The sequence below is a fragment of the Pleurodeles waltl genome, chromosome 2_2 (genome assembly GCF_031143425.1).
Source record: "Pleurodeles waltl isolate 20211129_DDA chromosome 2_2, aPleWal1.hap1.20221129, whole genome shotgun sequence".
Taxonomy (NCBI): Eukaryota; Metazoa; Chordata; class Amphibia; order Caudata; family Salamandridae; genus Pleurodeles; species Pleurodeles waltl.
Window position 1 is genome coordinate 579631647 of NC_090439.1, and position 19914 is coordinate 579651560.

At 42.1% G+C, this 19914-nt stretch overlaps 1 protein-coding gene across 1 annotated transcript in view; it reads right to left on the reverse strand.

Annotated features, from left to right (window-relative positions):
- LOC138282479 (ras-related protein Rab-10-like) overlaps window positions 1–19914 on the reverse strand; it is a 104507-nt gene that overhangs the window by 11698 nt on the left and 72895 nt on the right. The window contains exon 5 of the mRNA XM_069220093.1: window positions 5881–5982. Within this exon, the coding sequence (XP_069076194.1) occupies window positions 5881–5982 (102 nt within the window). The remainder of the gene's footprint in view (window positions 1–5880; window positions 5983–19914) is intronic.

The window sequence follows — 19914 nt, forward strand, 5'->3', positions numbered from 1 at the left end:
GGTCTAGCTTGACAGCGCAACTGTTGCTTGAATGTATGTGATCAACATAAAAGAAAATTCAGGGTACTACTGAAAGATGGGTGTAGGGTCTATCCATATGATGTTAGTTCCCCTGACTACAGGATCTGGTTTGGCCGAAATTGTTTGCTTTCACTAAAAATACTTCTTTTATGACACTTTTTGTTATGTGGTAAATGTTGAATTTGATAAAGCAGAACTGAGTTTGTTATGATGGCAAGGCAAAGATCATAGCAATAGGCCTGATCGGTTTATTACGACATGTTATGATGAAGGCAATAGGCCTGACATATTTATTTTAAATGCATATGTTGAAGTCAATTGGCATTTAAGCGTGGATTATTATTACTCTGTGCCAAGGTGTATCAATAGGTATTTTGTTACATTTAATCTCCTGGATTACTGTAGCAGGCAAGGGCTTTGGCATTGGCCTCCCACTCACACAAACCCTGGAGGTTTTCACTGTAATGATTCTATTTAGGGATTGTTGAGTGGGGTGTATATTGTTTTGCAAGTTGTATTTTCCTACATATTTGTAATTTTATAACTGTATGCATGGTGGTTGTCAGTTTGTGTGCACTTCAAATGGCCTGTGTTGGGTAAGGTGTAAATCCAATTGTAAATGGTTCATTGGGAAAGGTCATGCCACATTTCAGAGGTTTGATCTGTTTATTGTGAAAGGTTATAACAAAGCCCATAGGTCTGACCTTATTCTGAAAATCATGTGTTAAAGACAACAGACGTTTAAGGATGGATTGTTATTCAATTGTGCTAAAGCAAATAGGTGGGCATTTCGTTACATGGGATTTCACAGAATACCATAGTAGGGCAGGGGGTTTGGTGTTGGTTATTAATATGAACAAACCACAAGGACAGAAGATAGGCCATAAAATAATCCTTGTTAGGCTTCCTTTGGTGAGATAGTATTTTGCTTTACCAATTGTAATTGTGTATACAATTGCACTTTTATGGCTTTATGCTGAAGGGCTGCCTTGTAGAAAGCTAATGCTTAGTACAGTAGACTTCAGTTGATTTTGGTGACATGCCAATGGTAAATGCTATATATAGACTTGATGATTTATTATGAAAAGGTACAGTAAAGGCAGTAGACCTGGCATATTGATTGTGAAAAGAAAGCATACCTTAAAGTCAATAGGCTTTTAAAGGTGAATTGTTATTACTCCGAATTAAAGCCTACAGATAGCTCTTTTACATTAGTAGCAAAGGTTAATGGTGTTTATCATCTCCTCTGACAAATCATGTGTTTAGAAGTTCTGCACTGTGAGAATCCTAGTTAATTTATGTTCTTTAGAATGAGCAGTTTGCTACAGGAACACTGCAGTATTTATGGTTCTTACAACTATGATTTAATAATACAATTCAAAGTGCTCTAAATTATATTTTTGAATCCTCCTATTTCCCATAACAACGGGATATCTTTGTTGTAAAACAATGGCCCTATAGTAGAAATATGCCAATTTACTTTGTGTTTGCATTGACATCAATAGGCTGGTATTTTTTCTACTAACAATGAGCGGGGATAGATTTGAATAAATTTAGTGAAGGCCTAAAGGTGAAGCCAAAGCACAACATTCTAAATGATATGATGTCTATTGTTTAACCCTGTTGAAGAGCTATAGAGATTCCTAGTGGAAGAGGAGAGAAAGTTATTATGGATTGAATTGCCGGAACACAATGGAACTTTCACTGCATCTACCTAACCTAAAAAAACTCCATTAACACAATAGTTTGTTCACCATGCTTGGTAACTAAGAATATTTGCAGTGACCAATTCAAAAGCAAAACACAACACTTCAAAGGTGAAATGTCAAAAGGTCTGTTTCCAGTAGAATAAAAGAAAATAAAGATAGATGACATTTTTTTCTGTTCGAGTGCATGCATTTGCCAAGAAGGGGGTTAACTATAAACTGAAAGGGTAGAAATTATTCAGAAGCTGAATAAAACCTATTTTTGTAATTCTCCTCGAAGAAACTGAATTTCCTTCAGGAAAGGAACTGATTTCAAATCTAAAATTTAAAAGTGCCTGTAACCAAGAGTTGATGCACTTCATATTACAAATTCAGCCTTATAGGCAAACAAGGTTTTTGTCTGTACATAACAGCGCAATTTTCATTCAGTAGCAACAAAAAAGAGACCTTGGGAGATGTTTTAACTGAATTAAAATTCATAAGATTACAAGCACCATTTCAAAACTGTAAGAAGTGTGTTTATCTTTAACAGAACGTATACATTTTAACAGAAAAGACACGTATTTCCAGGGACAGAACTGTTTATTTATACACATGTATGTAGTAACCTAGGTTTTAAATGCAACAGTTTATTTATGCAGTATGCACCAGTCATTTATTATTCCTTTCAGCATCACTGCACTTAGATGTATATTCATATTTGCCAAAGTAGGAACAGTTTCAAACAAACGTTTTTGTTTAACTCACACATGCTTTACTGACCCATTATTTACACTGCTGTGCTAATAAAGGACTAGCTGGATTGCTTGTTTTCTAGACATGGATGTGTCTTAATGAAATAAGGACTGTGACATGGAAGATGGATACCATGTAGTTACCAATCAGTGCAGCATAGATAATGGCAACTGGCAATGTGCGTCAACCAAGAGGCATTTTGTAGACTGCTTCAAAATAGGCGCATCCATATGAATCACTGAGAACCTTATCTAACGTGTTTGCATTAACTTCATACTAACATTTAAAGTCAAATTTAACTGTTCTGCTGCTTTGTAAACAAGGGGGCTGGTCTGTGAATATTGATATGCGTTGTTTGCTATGTATCATGCTAATACTGAATTGCTATCTAGTTGAACTGTAACAAATAAGTGTTCCTGTCAACCAATCACATTAACATCTAAAGTAACTCAGTGTAATGATTTTTTTTGCATGTTCTACAGTGCCAACACTATAAGAAAAAAACATTTCTTCTCCTGACTCCTGACTATTAATCCAAATAAAAAGCAAGGGCAACCACCATAAAAAAATCAATTCTGAGGAGGTGTCTGTCTGACATTGGACAGGAGGTGATAGGGCAAGTAGGGGCTATTGGTCCTCAGTCACGAAGGCTGGGGTCATTTATCTTTGATGTCCAGGTCCATTTTACTATGGCTGTGTAAAGTGAGCCAAGTACAACTCTTTCATCCTTTGACTCTCAGTGATAGCGATGGCGACCCGTCACAGACTCCTGAGGGAGGTAGTGTAGGGTTTCGCAAACTCAGCGACTACCTAGCAGTACAATTTTTGAATGTTTAACCCAGTGCTTTAGATACAACGAAAAGTAATTTAACAATAATACTTAAAATCGAATGCTATACAGACAACAGAAGCAGGTACGGTGATAACTCTGGTACTTGGACTACTGTGCCTTGTGATACCGACCTTCCCTTTTCCTGGGTGTTCTTCTTGTTATTAATCTTTGAAGGTCCCCTTTTAGAATACTGAGTTTTAAGCCAAAATGAATCAAGGCTCAGGTGTAGATACCCCAGTTCTACATTCGTTTCTCAGTAAAGTCCCCTTGATACAATCCCACCATAATGCAGATGTCTGCGTTCTTTCAGCAGATGATGAGATACTGACAACACTTGTCTCCAATCTCTCCCAGTTCTGGGAGGAGAGGTGCAGCCTACGATCCGGAAGGATGCAACAGAATGAAACAATGGGAACTGTGACCTAGAGTTCATAGGCAAAGGCAGGTGTTGGGCTTTGGTGGGGGGCCTTTGTGGGAACTGGACTTGCTTCTGAGTCAATCGTCAATGAACAGCATATAGTCACAACAGAACAAAGCATGCCCTAAGGCGCTCTCAGGCAATGCGGTGATGGTATCCACCATGTCACACTCTTGATGTTGGTTGCAAAGTGGAAACAGTTTTTCTTCCGGAAAGGATGTCCACCATGGGCACAGTTTTTGGTTTTAGGTAGCAATGATCACCACAGCAAAGCTCTCGGTTTTGGTGGAGATGTCTGCCATGGGTACAGTTCTCAATTTACCTGGCGTGACCAGCCGCAATCGGTCTTCTTGCACAGAGGCAAGGTTTGCTGTTGATCCACAATTCACAGTCTGAACTTCACCTCTGGAGAGACCGTTCACCCACTCTAGTCTTTCTTAGCCTGATAGACCCACATCACTGGGGTCTGACTTCTACTGACACTCCCTGGACAGACACATCTCCTGCAGGGTTGCCAAGCTCCTTTCCTCTCTCATTAGCCAGGTTAGCTTATTGGCGCTTCTGGTTCAGGGGTACAGCTCTTCAGCAAGGCAAGACACTAGGTAGTGTCCCCTTACATACGGAATCTGTCAGGCAGACCCCAGCTATGATTGCACAGCAGTCCTCTGGAACACCAAGTGGGACAGGGATGTTGTTTCAGACTCTTGATGCAATGTTTATACAGTTAAACAGACAGGAGATATGACTGTCTGCACTTTCAAAACCAGCTCAGGGTAGTTCTTCTTTCAACTGTCCTCTCCAGCCTATTCCCCAGACACATCCTTTGAATAAAGTGAAGTTTCTCACAGCAGGGTAGTCTCCAGCATGCAGAACCCACAACTGAGGCACAAAGAGGTGTGAGTCTTCTATATCAAGCCTATCAATAGCCACACATAACAGTGATGGGAGAAGAGACCAAAGAAGGGCCTAACCTAAAGGATTCTTCACACTCTGAACAACAGAGACTAAAGTCCCACCATTCACTTCACCATCTACGAAATGGCAGTGCTACACAATGACTAGTCAGCAGCAGCTCTCAGAAAAGGGTCTAAATTAATTTAGGCCTCTTGACTACTCTCTCCTGCTTCAGAAATGCCAGCAATGCAATTCCTCTGGGAAAACCATCTCGTCTCCATTCTATGCTCAGTATCAGGTCGGGGACTTCGAAAACTGAACCCAGACCTCCATACTGTGGTTCACTCATACACACGGCGTGTACCAGAGACAGGACACATACACAAATATGCACAATATACACTTTGGAATTTAGCATGTGGTATGTGTGTGCATGTGTGGATGTGTGAGTGCGTGTATGTTGTGTTCTGTCAATGCGTGTGTACTTGTTTGTATGTCAGTGTGTTTGGATGTGGGTGTGAATGGATGAATGCATGAGTGGGTGCATGTGGGTATAAGTGTGTGTATGAGTGTGTGTCATGGTGCGTGAAGGTGCATGTATGTTGGGGGTGGTCTGGAGAGGGGTTAGAGGGGCAATCTGGGGAGAGGGAGGGGGCAGGGAAGACCCCTATCAGGGAGAAGGAAGGGATTCCCTGTCACTGATAGTGCCTACCACCATGGTTTTCGTGGCGGTAAGGAGGCCATGAAAACCATGGCGGTAGGTGGGGTCATAATCCTGCAGACAGCCTAGTGACGGCCGCCTTGATGGAGACTGAAGTCTCCAGCCCGGCGGCTGTTATCGCCGTGGCGGACGGAGTGATACATTGGTGGTTTGGCTTGAGCTAAACCTGCCACTGTCATATTAAGGGGAAAAGTACCACCGGCCTGTTTGCAGTACTTTTCTCCATAATACCGCCGTCCGCCAGGGCCATAATGAGGGCCTTAGGCCTCTGAGCACAGAATAGATCAGTCTGTTCCTCTGATTAAAATTAAAAAAACAGGATGTCACATACTCCCAATCAGGCACTTAGGACAGATGAATACAACAGTACACAATGCAGAGAACACTGTCATCCCAACAGGCTCTCAATAATCAATGATAAAAATAAGATTTTGAGTGATTCAGTTAGCAGAAAAGAATGAGCAGACACTCATGTTGTGCATGTACCATGGTGTAGTATCAAATTAGAGGCAAAATGTGCACTCCACAAATTAATTTAATTCATATACTGTACCTTGGTTAATATTGATTTAGCCAACATTACAAATGCATTGTCAATGTTTATATTTTCTTTGGCACTGGTCTCAAGAAAAGGAATCCCATACTCCCATGCAAGCTGTGGAAAAAGAAGAAAAACATTCAGCCATGCTTCGTGTATTGCAAACTACATTTAGTACAAATAGACATGCTAAATGACATAGGACATAAATAAGACATCACTAGACTTAAAGGTATCTTCATTATCAAACCCCAACCAAGTGTTTTCTAACACACTAAGGCAGCATTTACAGTAAAATATTTTTTAACTCTAGTACCTGCACTGAAAAACCCAGACTGTGGCTACCAGAATCTTTATGTTTTTTTAGCTTTCATGAATTTCCACAAGTCATTGCTGTTCATGTAATGTGTGTGTAAGCTAGGACAATTCTACAGTTAAGGATATGAAGAAGTGAGTGAAAGATCAAGTTTAAACAAACAATGTTGATCAAGTAAATGGGCAATAACAGTCACACCATATTCTAGTAAATATCACCCTTCTGGTAAGATGTTTGTCTCCTATGTTGTTATATGAATTGCAACAAGATAATTTAAAGTTGGCATGCTGTCTTCCCCAGCACTTATAACTGGAGTGGGCACAGGAAAAATCACTGAAAATTATCAGGGTGCTGTTCTTGTGGGGGTGTGCTAAACTGCCTCAATACCATTCCGCACTTCCACAAGATTACCTTCAGTCTTGTAATTCATGCTTCATAAACCAGTGATACAAGGAGAAGTATTGCAGAACAGGATCACTCCGATCCTGATTATGAGTGGGCCAGAATGTGGTGAAGCATTTAAAGTACTCAGCAAATACCTATACCCCGGAGTGCAGAACTTACTCTGTGTGATATATACATCATATTTCGAGGTGACACTTGGAAAATGGTGTATAACTTAGAAAAACAGGTAAAGGTGGTTGTTGCACAATTTCTTCAGGAATTGGAATTTTCATCCCACTTTTTTCCCCAGACACATTTTGACAAGTCATACTTGCAGAGATTTTTCATGGGAGGACTGCAAGAAGGGCAGTAATTACTGCATTGCTAATTATTTTAGACTCAGAGAAAACTCTGTACAGCAATTAGAATCTAGTTACCATATGCATGACTTTATCATGTAGGCATGTGGTATCTGTATAGCACGATCCGAGCCGGAAGGCAGAGGAGACCTGTACAATGTCAAAGACACAGTCAGTGAGTGATTGGAGGGGTAACTGGATTCTGGATACACAAGTAGACTGTAAAGCAGGGTTCTTTAAGGAGGTGCATCTTCAGCTATTTCCTAAACTGAATCAGGGTTGGAGCAATCCTGATGGATACAGGGATGTTGTTTCAGACTCCTGATGCATAGTTAGAGGAGACCTGTTGCACTGGCTGCAAGGGCGCTGAGATCAAATGGAAATGGTGAGTTCATCAGGGAGATCTGCAAAGGTACTGGTTGTGATAACTTTTTAAATGATGCATTTGGTTTTGATGGTGAGGATCAGCTTGAGGACCTTGAGGAGTTCAGGATGGAGAGCTATGGTCATAGGTCATATTTCTTTAGGGCCTAGATCAGAGGTGCTGGAGTGCGAATCCCATAAGGAGGCCAGTGTAGAGTTTGGAAGACCATGGAATATGGTGTTGCCGCCATCCAGACGCGAGAGTACAAGGGCTTGAACAGCAGTTTTGAAATCACTTTTGGCAGGATTTCTTTTTACTTTCTTTAGTGTAAACAGATGGTACCAGGTTGTTTGTGCCATTTTGGTTATGTGTTCCATAAAGGTGAGGTGGTGTCCAGGGTTAATCACAGTGGCTTGGTTTGAGTGGAAGTTGGGGTTTGAATCCATCCAGGGCAATGTCATTGAGACAGGTTTAGACTAGCTTTTGCTCTTGGTAAATACTAGGAAGTCTGTCTTGGTGGGGATGAGGTGCAGATAGGTGATGAATATCCAGGTCCAGATCAAATACAAGCATTGTTTGTGGCATTAGATGTCTGGCGAGGGAAGACTTTCAAGCAGAATTATGATCCATTGTCATATTGCTGTGCTATACCTCATGTTGTTGCAGCGCCTTGGCAAGTGTCTGGGGTAACACATCCATATCCCTGGTGAGTGTTTTATTTTCAGATTTTGAGTCATTGTGCCTGCTGCCGAACTACTTGAGTGAAGTATGGCGTACACTGAGCTGCAGCATGCATGTGTGCCATTGGCCCCGGTTCCCCAGCAAACTCTTTGAGGGCACTGTGCTGCTGTTGGCAAGTGGAAGATGCACAAGGTCACTGTACATAACCCAATGCGAGCAGCATTTTAGATTTAAGGCCACTACCAGGAAATACTGTGCCGTCCATGTTGTTTTGTGGTGTTTTGGAACATTTTCACAATGCTGGTTTCCAACGCAAAGATCAGAAGGAAATACAGCTGTTTTGGAAGATAGGCAGTTGCTTAGTCTATAGTCCCAACGATTCTGCACTAGGCCACACTTTGGTGCATTCAAGTAAGACTTGCTGGGTCCCAGGTTTCGGCAGTTCAGTGACACATCAAGTCCTGTATGCATTTTGAATGGTGAAGACTTAACAGTGACTGAAGTTAGAACATAAGGAATACCACTGAACTAGTCCATTCAATAATGAGTCATCAGAATTCACTATCAGTCTGCCTCAACCTTTTTGGTCCACAGGTGTTGAGCCTCAATTAAAATGGATCGAGTTAAAGGAGTACTTGATTAACTATATTGAGGCTATTGATGTCGCCGAAGAAATGTCTGCTGCAAAAAAGAAGAGGATTCTGCTATATTCTTTGGGTCCTATAGGGTTAAAAATATATTCACACATGACTAAAATACCAGTTGTGGGAGTCGTAAATGTATTTATGGCAACTTTGAATGACTTAGATAAGCATTTTGCACCTAAAGTATGTGTGGGTATAAGTAGGCACAAATGTTTTCAGCGTAAACAAGCTAAAGTAGAAACGATTGAGGAGTATGTGATTCTTCTACCAAAACGAGTGGGGGATTGTAAATTTGGGGCATTGTTGGATGACCTAATAAGGGATCAGGTTGTGATGCAAGCTAGTCACCCTGCTATACAAGAGAGGTGATTCTCCTTTAGAAACTATTCTAGCATTGGTCAACAAATCAGAAATTTAGGAAAAAAGTGCTGTAGCATTGAAAAACAATGAGAAAGAATCTGTTTCAGTTAATACAGTTCTTAAACGTTATAGCATGAAGAGGGGAGTTCATCTGTATAAAGACAATAGTAAAATGAAACAAAGCAGAAAAAGGCAGGTGCTATAGGTGTGACGGCAAGATCTGCCTTGCTTACAGCAAAAGCTGCCCTGTGGTGAATCAAAAATACAGCAGTTGCGGCATCGAGGACCACTATGCAAAAGTGTGTAGGAGGGAGAAGTGTGTAAAGTGTGTGCATGAGGGCAACAGGTATGGGGAGGAAGATTATTTGGAGCAGGAACTGGAGGATGACAATTTAAACATTGTAATGGATGTTAAAAGATAAATTAATATTAAATGTGAAAGACACTGTCTGCAAAAGCAAACCACAATGTGGGATGCCAATTGGTGGTGTGGGCACTCCATAAACCATTCTAAATGAGGATGTCTGGAAGGAGAGCTTTGTTGAGAAGATTGGCGAGTTCCTAATGGAGTCTGACATAAACCCATACGGTTCTGGTGGCAAAACATATTAAGACACTGGGTTTCTGGTGGTTGACCTTTAAGTTCAAAAACTGATCATCAGGTGTGAATCTTTAAGTGGCAAAAAAGGGTCCATCAGTACTAGGCTGGCATGATCAGAGGGAACTTCAGATAACACTAGACTCTAATAGCAAAGAATAGGGCCTAACTGTTGACAAAGGCACAACACTGGGTAATGAACAGGAAGAACTTCCCTGCCATATTTAGGAAGGATTTAGGGAATCTGATAGTGTTTGAGCATTGAATTTGTGTGAAAGAGAATGCTTGCACAAGCATTCATTAAGTTAGGAAGCTACCCATTCCTATAAGGGAGTAATTGGCGTAAGAGTTGGAAAAATTGGTGGATACTGTAGTGAGTGAACCAGTAGAAGCATCCGAAAGGATTTCTCTGGTAGTGGTCGCTCAGCACAGTAATGGGAAAATTAGATTGTGTATTGATGTGTGCAATCTGAATAATAGCTTAATTATTGACAGGTTTCCACGACTGAAGATTAATGAGATGGTTGCTTTGCTAAAGGATACCTGATGGTTTTCAACCACTGACCTTTGCTCTGCTTACCACCAGGTCTCTTTAACTCCTGACTCAAGGAGGTACACGGCCTCCATTACCCTAGACGGTTGTTTTCAATATGAGCAGAGGCCCTTCTGGCTTGCGTCAGCCACTGCTGTTTTGTAGTGGTTAATGTTCAATTTGTTTCGTAAGGAGAAAGGGTTGATGTGTTTTTCAAGGTGGTGTCTTAGTGCAGGAAAACTGGGCTGATTGCAGAGGCCCCCTAACATTTTGCTCCCATTTTTCACTTATGCTGGTGTTTTCCTGACTCTGATGGTGCCCTGAGTACTTATAACCAGCCCCATGGCCAGTGCTCTGATTAAAATTATTATGCAAATTAGGCAATGCAAATTAGGCTAATTATCATTGTCTGTGTCCTCCAAATCTATAAGTCCCTAGTATATGTTAAGGCATGTAGGTTTAGAGACCCCAGCATAGGTAGTGCGCCCATTTGCACACTGGTGTGGTGCCCAGAGTCATTTTAAAGGCAGGCCTGCCTTGCTGGCTGTGTTTAAGTTAAAGTTAACCCCAAATTCAACATTGGGGTTAAAATACTTCCAAAGTCTTAGACTAACTTATTTATACATATATGTCACCTTTAAAGTGTGCCCTATGTGCCCCCAGGGTTGGGTGCAGTGTAACTATAAGCAAGGGCCTTATAAAAGACATTTTACAAGCCCTGGTGAGGGACGAATAGCTAAATTCGATTTCCCTCATTGTAGTGAAGTGGCTGCATAGGCTAACATGGGGAAACATTATTTTTAATTAATAAAGTCTCAGAAGGAGCTAAATATTTCAAGTTTGGTATCAAACATATTGTTATTATAAATCCAACAACTTGACATTGTTGAATTCAATATAACTAACTAAGGGTAATAGTTTTAGAACTCTACCTGAAAGTTACCAGTTTCAGCTCTGTAGTATACTTCTCTCATTGGCCAGCCTCTGGCAGCCTGGTCAGGCTGCCTTGATAAGGTGTGAAAAGCCCTAGGCTGAACACAAGGGAAGTGCCTGGGGGAAGAGAACTGCCTCAGCAGATGGTGAAACAGGATGGGGAGAGCAGCCAAACTGTACTTCCAAGAAGGGAAGGACATTTGGGCCAGCAAACAAACCTCCTCCATTTCCTGTGAAAACAGACAGCCAGGTGCCTCCTGGTTAGATTAGGAACTCTGAGATTGAATTTCTGCCATCTTGGATTTTGGGAGAATGTTGCTTCTTGGGATTGATTTTGGCCACACCTCCCAGGAAGTGGCCACTCAAGAGGGTGGTGGCCTGCCAGGAGCAAGAATAAAATTGGCAGAGCTGCACTCCACCTCAGATCCCTACAAGGAACAATAGAAAAAGAAGAAGTACTGCCCTGCCGGACTCCTGACCTGCACCTGGACACTGCACTCTGAAGCACTGCACCAGCTGCACACTTGGGCTTCACCACTAAAAGTACTTTGCCTGTCCACAACTGCTTAAAGAAGGGACTCCCCGTTTGCTATGGGTAGAAAATAGCTAACCAGAGTCCCCTGCATCAATCCCTGAAGAAACTGACGAGTGTCCAGTGATCAGTTCTGGATCTGAGCCAGGTGCTCTCTGGGAGTTGGAGTGCTAACCCTTAAGGATCATCTCAGAGCTTCTGGTACCTTTGGGTGAGTTGTGGACCTTCAAATACCTTCTAGAAGAAGATCCAGAAGTTTGGAGAAGACTGGAGAACTTTTGGAAAAAAAGCTCCATAAGTAGACCAACCTGACTTCGTGAGTCAAGCCGGCTTACCTAGCCTGACTTGCGGGTTTGACCTGCTGAATAGCTCCAGAGCCCCAGACTTCTGGGATGTGAGAGAACAGGGCTGATTGCAGAGGCCCCCTAACTTTTTGCCCCCATTTTCCACTTTTTGCTGGTGTTTTCCTGACTCTGATGGTGCCCTGGGTACTGCTAACCAGTCCCAGGGCCTGTGCTCTGTGTAAAATCAGTATGCAAATTAGGTTAATTATAATTGGCTAAGTCAACCTACCTATAAGTCCCTAGTATATGGTAGGGCATGTAGGTTTAGGGACCCCAGCATAGGTAGTGCACCCATAGGTGCACTGATGAGGTGCCCAGTGTCATTTTAAAGGCAGGCCTGCCTTGCTGGCTGATTTTAAATTAAAGTTATATGCAAATTTGACTTTGGAATTAAAAGTAGTTCCAAAGTCTTAAACTACCTTATTTTATCATATAAGTCACCCATAAGGTGTGCCCTATGTGTCCCTAGAGCTGGGTGCCATGTAACTATAAGCAGGGACCTTATACAAATAGTTTTATAAGCCCTGGTGAGGTAAAAACAGCCAAATTTGTTTTTCCCTCATTGTAGTGAATGGCCTCCATAGGCTAGAATGGGGAGACTTTATTTTAATTTTAAAAGTCCCCTTAAGTACCAGATGGCAGAAGTTTGGTATCAAATTAGTTGTTATAATAAATCCCACAACTTCCAGTTGTTGGATTTAATATAACTTGTTCCGGTAAAGAGTTTTAAACCTTACCTGAAAAGTTGCCAACTTCAGCCCTGCAGTGTTTTTACTGCTGTGCTCTGATTGGCCAGCCTCTGGCAGCCTGGCCAGGCTGCCTTGATGAGGTGTGAAGTGGCCTGGCTTCACACAAAGAGATGTGCCTGTGGGAGGAGATCTCCCCTCAGCAGATGGTGAGGCAGGAAGGGGGAGGGCTGCCAAACTGGTCTTTAAAGGCAGAGAAGGACATTTGGAGCAACCCAGCAACATCCTCACATCCTGCAAACCCAGACAATTAGGTGCCCCCTTGATTAGATTAGGAGAGGGCAGGAGAGGGGTGAGTTTAGGATTTTTAGCCACACTAGTGGGTGGGCTCAGCCAGATGTAACTTCCAAAAATCACTTTCAGCCATGATGGATTTATGAGGAATGTTGCTCCCTGGGATTGATTTTTGCCACACTTCCCAGGAAGTGGTCATCACAGGGGGAAGGACCCTGCCTCTGATTGGAGAACCAGGACCCCCCTGTTTTTCACCCAGGAGCACGGATAAAACTGTCAGACCTGCACCCACACCTCAGATCCCATTCAGATTCCAACAAGGAAGAACTACAGGAGAAGAAGGACTGCCCTGCTGGACCCCTGACCTGCACCTGGACACTGCACTCTGGAGGACTGCACCAGCTGCACACTTAGGCTTCATCACTTAAAGGACTTTACCTGTCTTCTACTGCTTCAAGAAGGGACTCCCTGTTTGCTACAGGTACAAAGGAGCTGCCCAGAGCCCCCTGCATCAAGTCCTGCAAGCAGAGCCCAGCTGATCAGCGTCCAGTGGCCATTTGAGGATTCTGACCAGGTGCATTCTGGGAATTGTAGTCCCAACTCCCAAGGAGCAACTCAGAGCTTCTGGAAACTTGGATCAAGTTGTGGACACTTCAAGGACACAAAAAGGACCTCTGGAAGAAGATCCAGAAGTTTGGAGACGTTTGGAGCAACTCCATAAGTTGAAGAGGTGCATTGTGGAAGTTGTAGTCCCAGACCCCAAGAGGCACACCAGAGCCTCTGAACCCTTGGCTGGTGCTGTGGACCACTTTCCTGAATCAAACACTTCTGAAAGTAAGTGTGACAGTGTTATCTCATGGGTGGCCTGAACTCTGGACTTTGTTCCATTCCAGTGTGACCTTTTTAACCCTTTGAGCACTAGTTGCTTCTATGCGCTAGAAAGCATTAATTCTTTAAAAATTCATATCTCTGGTTCCTGATTTTATTCGTTTTGGTGTCATTTTAAAGATAAAAATATAATCTATTTTTATAAATTGATTTTGGATTTTTAAACTGTTTCCTGTGTTTTATTTAATTACTGTTTTGTGATATTTGACTGCTTTACACTCTGTCTCCTAAGTTAAGTCTTTTCGCTCGTTGCCAAGCTACCAAGGGTTGAGCTAGGTTTAATTTACTGAGACCTAACTGGACCTAAGTGGAGGTTAGTGGCCTATTGCTAAGTATAGGTACCTACCTGCCCTTACCAATAACCCATTTTCCAACACAGGATTTCCCCGGGGGCTCCTGAAAAGCCAATCCGAAGACGTTGACTCGAAATTGGCTTGTGTGGAGGGCCTTCCAACATCGGAGGAATAAAGCTAAAAAAAAGTGACAAAGTCCGAACTTAAAAAGTTGACTGAGGCTTCTCACACAGCGCATCCGAAGAGGGCTCCAGGGATCCGATTTCAAGGTTGGCCCGGATGAAGATTTCTGTCACGAAAAATCATCTAAGTCTAAAGGTAGAATTCTTCACTGAGGTCTCCTGCGTCGCGTATCCAAACCGGGGTCGGTTGGATCCAACTTGAAACTTTGTTCTGGTGAAGAAACTCATCCTGAAAAAAAGACTAAGTCAGAAGGTAAAACTTTGACGGAGGCCTCCGGCTCACAATAGCTAAGTGTAGGTCCTTAACAATAATCCACTTTTCAACACTTAGTATTTGAGAAAAGTAAGAAAGAACATCATGCCAAATTGATTAAAGCACTCTTGATACTAGCAAACAAGGGGCTGACAGTGAATTTACCAAATGCAAATTTGCAGAAAAGTGTTACATGTTTGGTCATGTAATTAATGAGTCAGGAGATAAACCCAAACCATTGTTGGTTCAAGCAATTAAAAATGCTGCCACACCCGATATTTTCCTTGGTTGACAGATGACTGTGCTAAATTCATTTCCAAGTTTGTGGAGAAATGCTACCAGACAGCTTTTGAAACTGGGTTGTAAATTTATGTGGTGATAGCAATGTGAGCATGGGATCTAGGCGCAATGCTGTCAGAAGTGGATAAACATGGGGTTGAATGTGTGATAGCTTTTGCATCAAGATCATTGTCACCTACTGAGATAAAGTGTCCAACTGTAGAGCAAGAAGAGTTGGCATGTGTTTGGGCACAAGAACATTTTTGAGCATTTGTATGGGGAAGACCTATTACAATTCATTGTGATCATAAGCCCTTAGTAAAATTCTTGACCACAGAGGGAACCACAAGCCCTCAGCCAGGATTGCCTATAACGCTATGCAGATGCAGGATTTTATGTTTAAGTCTGTGTATAGGCCTGGCAGGGATAACGTGGTGGCTGATTGCTTGTCCCACATGCCAACACAACTCGAGGAGTGTGAGCATGAGAAATGGAATGATTGTCAAGTTGCCTTAGTACATGATGGAGAGTGTCCTGCAGTGAAGAAGGAGGATTGGGAGAAAGAATATAAAGATGACATGTTATTGCAAGAAATTGCTTCATTCATAGGCGGTCAATGGCCAAACAAAAGCAATTTGTTTGGCAAGGTTAAACTTTTTTAGGAAGTACAGTCAGAACTATCGATTGATGGTGGCATGCAATTGACAGGGAAACAAATTATTTCTCCTTTAGGTCTGCGTATTAGCATCCTGCAATTATGTCATGAGGGCCACTTTGGCACTGGACATACTAAGTCAGTAGTAAATAAGTTATTTGGTGGCCAGGGTAGATTCTGGAATTGAAAGCATGCTCACGGAGTGTTTGGACTGCTCCAGTGCTGGCAAATCTTTACTAACACTTAAGCTTCCTATGAGTAAAGGTCATTTCTCAAAAAATCTATTGGAATCCTTAGCCACTGACATTATGGGACCAGTTGGGCCATCACAAGAGTATGTCATAGTGATCATGGTTCTCTTCTCAAGATGGCCAGTAGTCAAGGTGGCGCAGAAATATGACACCAATGCCGTTGTTTTGTTTTTTTGGACCATGTGCTTAGTTTAGAAATGATTCCCACCACCATTTTGAGTGACAATGGAGTGCAGTTCCAGTCCGGTGCATTTAAGCAATAAAGCAACAGAATTGGAGTTAAAAAATCATCAACCCAAGTGGCAATGGCATGGTTGAAAGAATCAACCATTTCATTAAGGCAGTAATCCAAGCTGTGTATGCTAGTAACAAGGATTAAGTGATCCAATTACTGAATGAAGTATGGGCATATAGGGTTACTAGGAATGAGGCTACTGGGTTATCACTTAATAATCAGAGGAAAGAACCCTAGGACAAAGTGTAACCCTGGGTGGTTATTTAGCACGTGACATGGTCTGTGGAAACGGTTAGAAACACCATGTCTAAGGGACATCAAAAAAGCAAAGCTTACAACCATATCAAGAACAGTACTAAACAGATAAATATTGGAATGGAAAATTGGGTTTGCATGAGGAAACCTGGATTTGCAATGAACGGTGAAAGTAGGTTTTATGAACCTGAAGAGTTGGTAGAGGTTTTGCATAATGCAGTTCGTCTGAGTAATGGCAAAGTGTGGAATCTCAAGTTTGTGGCTTTATGCAATAAGGACGGATGGAGTGATGGAATGGTAAACAGTGAAGATTTGGATGGGTTGGAGATCAATGACACTGTAATTGATTCTGAGGCCCAGGGAAATACGGTGGAAGGAGTTGAGGGTTCGGGCGGATGCATCAAGTCGTCCCTCATTGAGTGATTCTGAGAATCCAGGAACTGATGAGTCTGGTCCTCCCTCCTTGAATGACTCTTATAGAGGCATGTAATTTCCTTTCTGACAGAACCACGGATGTCTTGCAATGTGAGTCAGTCAAGATTCAAAATACTGTGGAATCTCATCCTAATGCTGAAAAGAGTATAGCAGAAAAAAAGGTTTTAGGAGACCACCCAAATGGTTTAAGGACTTTATTGTTGAAAGGTATCAATATAAATGTTGGCTTGTATTTAAAGGGGGTGGTGTTATGTAAACAATTCTATGTTTTGTGCTCAGATTTAAGGGAAGGGGATGTGTTGTGGGCTCATGTATGTGTTACTATATACGTTTGTGTGTTACGATTTGTAAGTGTCCCGCATTTTGGAATGTTGGGGAGATTCTTGAAGGGCAGTTTATGGCTGGCACTGAAGTGAGAAGATTGTGTTAATCTATCTGTGTAGTTTAGGTAATAAAGAACCTTGAAGCAAATACCATGTTGGAGCATCACTTTGTATTAACAGTGAGGGGAGCCCCAAGTAGAGGTTGAAGATGACAAGGGACAAGATGGAACCATTAGGGTCTCCATAGGCGATATGAACCATATGGGAACTGAAGAGTTTCATGTCAATGAAATGGTTTTGATTGGATAGGTATAAGAATGACAAGTGAAGGATATTGTTAGTGTATCCTATTAAAGACTTCAGGTGAGGATGAGGGTGGGATGACTATCAGTGTCAAAGGAAGCTGAGAGGTCCAACAATATCAGTAGGCAGGAGTCGTCGTTATCTTTGGTCAGGAGGGTGTAGTCTATCAGTTGTACTGTAGAGGTGTCTGTGCTGCGGCGTGATCTGAAACCTCAATGTGCTAAATGGGCATGGCCAGATATGGAGCAAGAAAGCATTATTAGAAGCAAGCTTCATGCCCACTTCCAGGTCCAAAGCTAAAGCTTGAGAATTGTACAGTGTGGGTTTAAAGGAATATCACTGGAATACAGAGGAAGTGATTCTGATCCTAAAGCTGTAGGGATGGCTAACTGGAGATTTTTAAAGGTTTTTTTTAGGAGAGACAACAGCACTGCTAGAAGCTCACATTGTCTTACACTTTGAATGCTCTCTACATATCTTTAAAGAGGCTTAATAGTACAACTTGTGGAAAAATTAATAATATAGTCTGCCGCTTAAGAGCCTTGACCTGACTGTGCTGTGGTGCTCACACTATGGAATACTCCAGAGCTGCCTGCATTCAAAGAATTAAGAAAAAGAAGATAACACCCATTTGTGGGTAGGAGCTTGCACCCAACTGTAAAGGACACTTGTGGCTGCACAGTGGCCTACCTGTGTGGTGAAATTTGTACAGACTGGAGACTGAGAAGACGTTTCAGCTTCCCTTCAATGTAATGCTGAGACCCTGATCTTCGGGTTTTGACTGGAATTTTACCCTTCAGTTTTCCTTTAGCTGTGTAACCTCATGAGATAACAGAAGTGAAGGTTAGTCTCTCTTTGAAAGAGAGTTCAATCTTTCAGCTGTAGGTAGGGGCAGGGGGAAATACCAACAACAGCAAACACATTGATCAGACAAATATACATTCCTCTAAAAAACACAAGTAGACAAAGGAGATGAAGGTCTGTGGGCAGCCTCAGCCAAAAGGTCCCAATGCTATAAACTGCCCTAGAGGAGGTACTGTTGGCAGCAGCCAACTCCAGAACTGCCCTCCATCTGAAAATATACTCTGTGATCGTAGAGGTGAAACTGATACATGTGGATTTCAAGAAAAAGAAGCATAATGACTTGACAACATAACAGAGAATTGTGCTCAACCACAGCCCTTGAACTGAAAATATACTCTGTTGTGGTCAAGGTGAATCTGCTACATGCAGATTTAATAACATGTTGGAAAGGGTTGGCACAAAAGAACATGGCCTTGTGGGAGTCACAAGTGTCGTGAAAGAACAAACACTCATGAGACAGCTGGTGAGTGAATCCCTTCCCCTCCAACACTAATTGAAAATATAGTGGGCCATTCAGGATGTAATCATGTCTGTTTTATAACGATTCTTGAGAAAGTTGAGAGTCCAAATAATAAGTTATTCATAAAGGGCTGGATAAGGACCGTTTTAAACCTAATCGTCTGCTGGCCACTTTCTGTGTGTAAAAAGAGCCTGGGTGCCATATTTCATGATAACTAAACTATTATTGTCTCATCAATGTCAACATCTAGGAAGTGAGAAAAAATTGTCCTATGCTCTTGGAGAACTTCAGATACTCCTCTTATCTGACTTTAGGCAGATAGCCCAAAAGCAAACATCATACTTTGATCAAAAGAAGAGTTAATGACAGGGAATGGATATAAAGTATTTACATGCTCTTCCTAGCCAGGCCTGGGATCATCTTGGCATGTTCACAGACAAGTACCCAAAAATAGGAGAATGAGAGTGAATAGAAGGGTGGAGATGCTGTCCTGGGTGACAAAACTGGCCGAAAGGAGGTGGGAGATAGACAAAAAGCAGGAGTGATTAAAACAGGGGACTGAGGTGAATGTGAAGATGTGAGGCACTAGAGGACCCTCTGGAAATCAGACTCAGACATTAAGGAGTCAAGGAATGGTGGTCAATGAATAATGTGTGAGGGTTGTCCATGGTTAAATGTCGATGTGCTAATCTGTGATTCATTGAACAAGGGACCGTGTACTCCTTTTCTGTGTGGTTGAAATGTGAGGAATGTGTTGGTGAAGACATAGAACTGTTTTCCCTAGTCTCCTCCCAACCATGCTTCTGCTGTCAGGAATTTCTTCACTTGAGATTAAGAGGCACTCTGGGTACCCTGCTTATGAAGTAAATATAATTTCAAGCAGATGGGGAGGGAGTTGGGAAACTGAAAGGATCTGGTATTCCCTGGTCCATCTAGTTATTCCCCATTCTGGGGAGAAAACTTTTACTTGCTTGATTTTAGTGCTGGGATACCAGGGTAATGAGGAATTCCAGCTCTCCAGTATCCATGTACTAAAAACTTGGCAACTCATAATCAGGGTGTCAGTGGGTACGGACTGCTTTTTTGGTTAGGGCAAATGGTTCTCCAAGCTCAGGCAGGGTCTATATAAGGATCAAGGAGTGTGTCAAATACCTGTGGAAAACTGTCTCCTTTTGTTCTTAACAGGATCTGAAGTAAGGCTGCAGGAAGTTGGGGCAGGGAAGGATTTGTGGCATTCTCGCTTTATCTCCCATTGCCCTCCTGCATGGGCACCCACTTGCCTGCCCCAAATATTCCCTTTTAATAAATGTAAGTCATCCTTAAAGTAGACCCAAGTCAGCCTCATG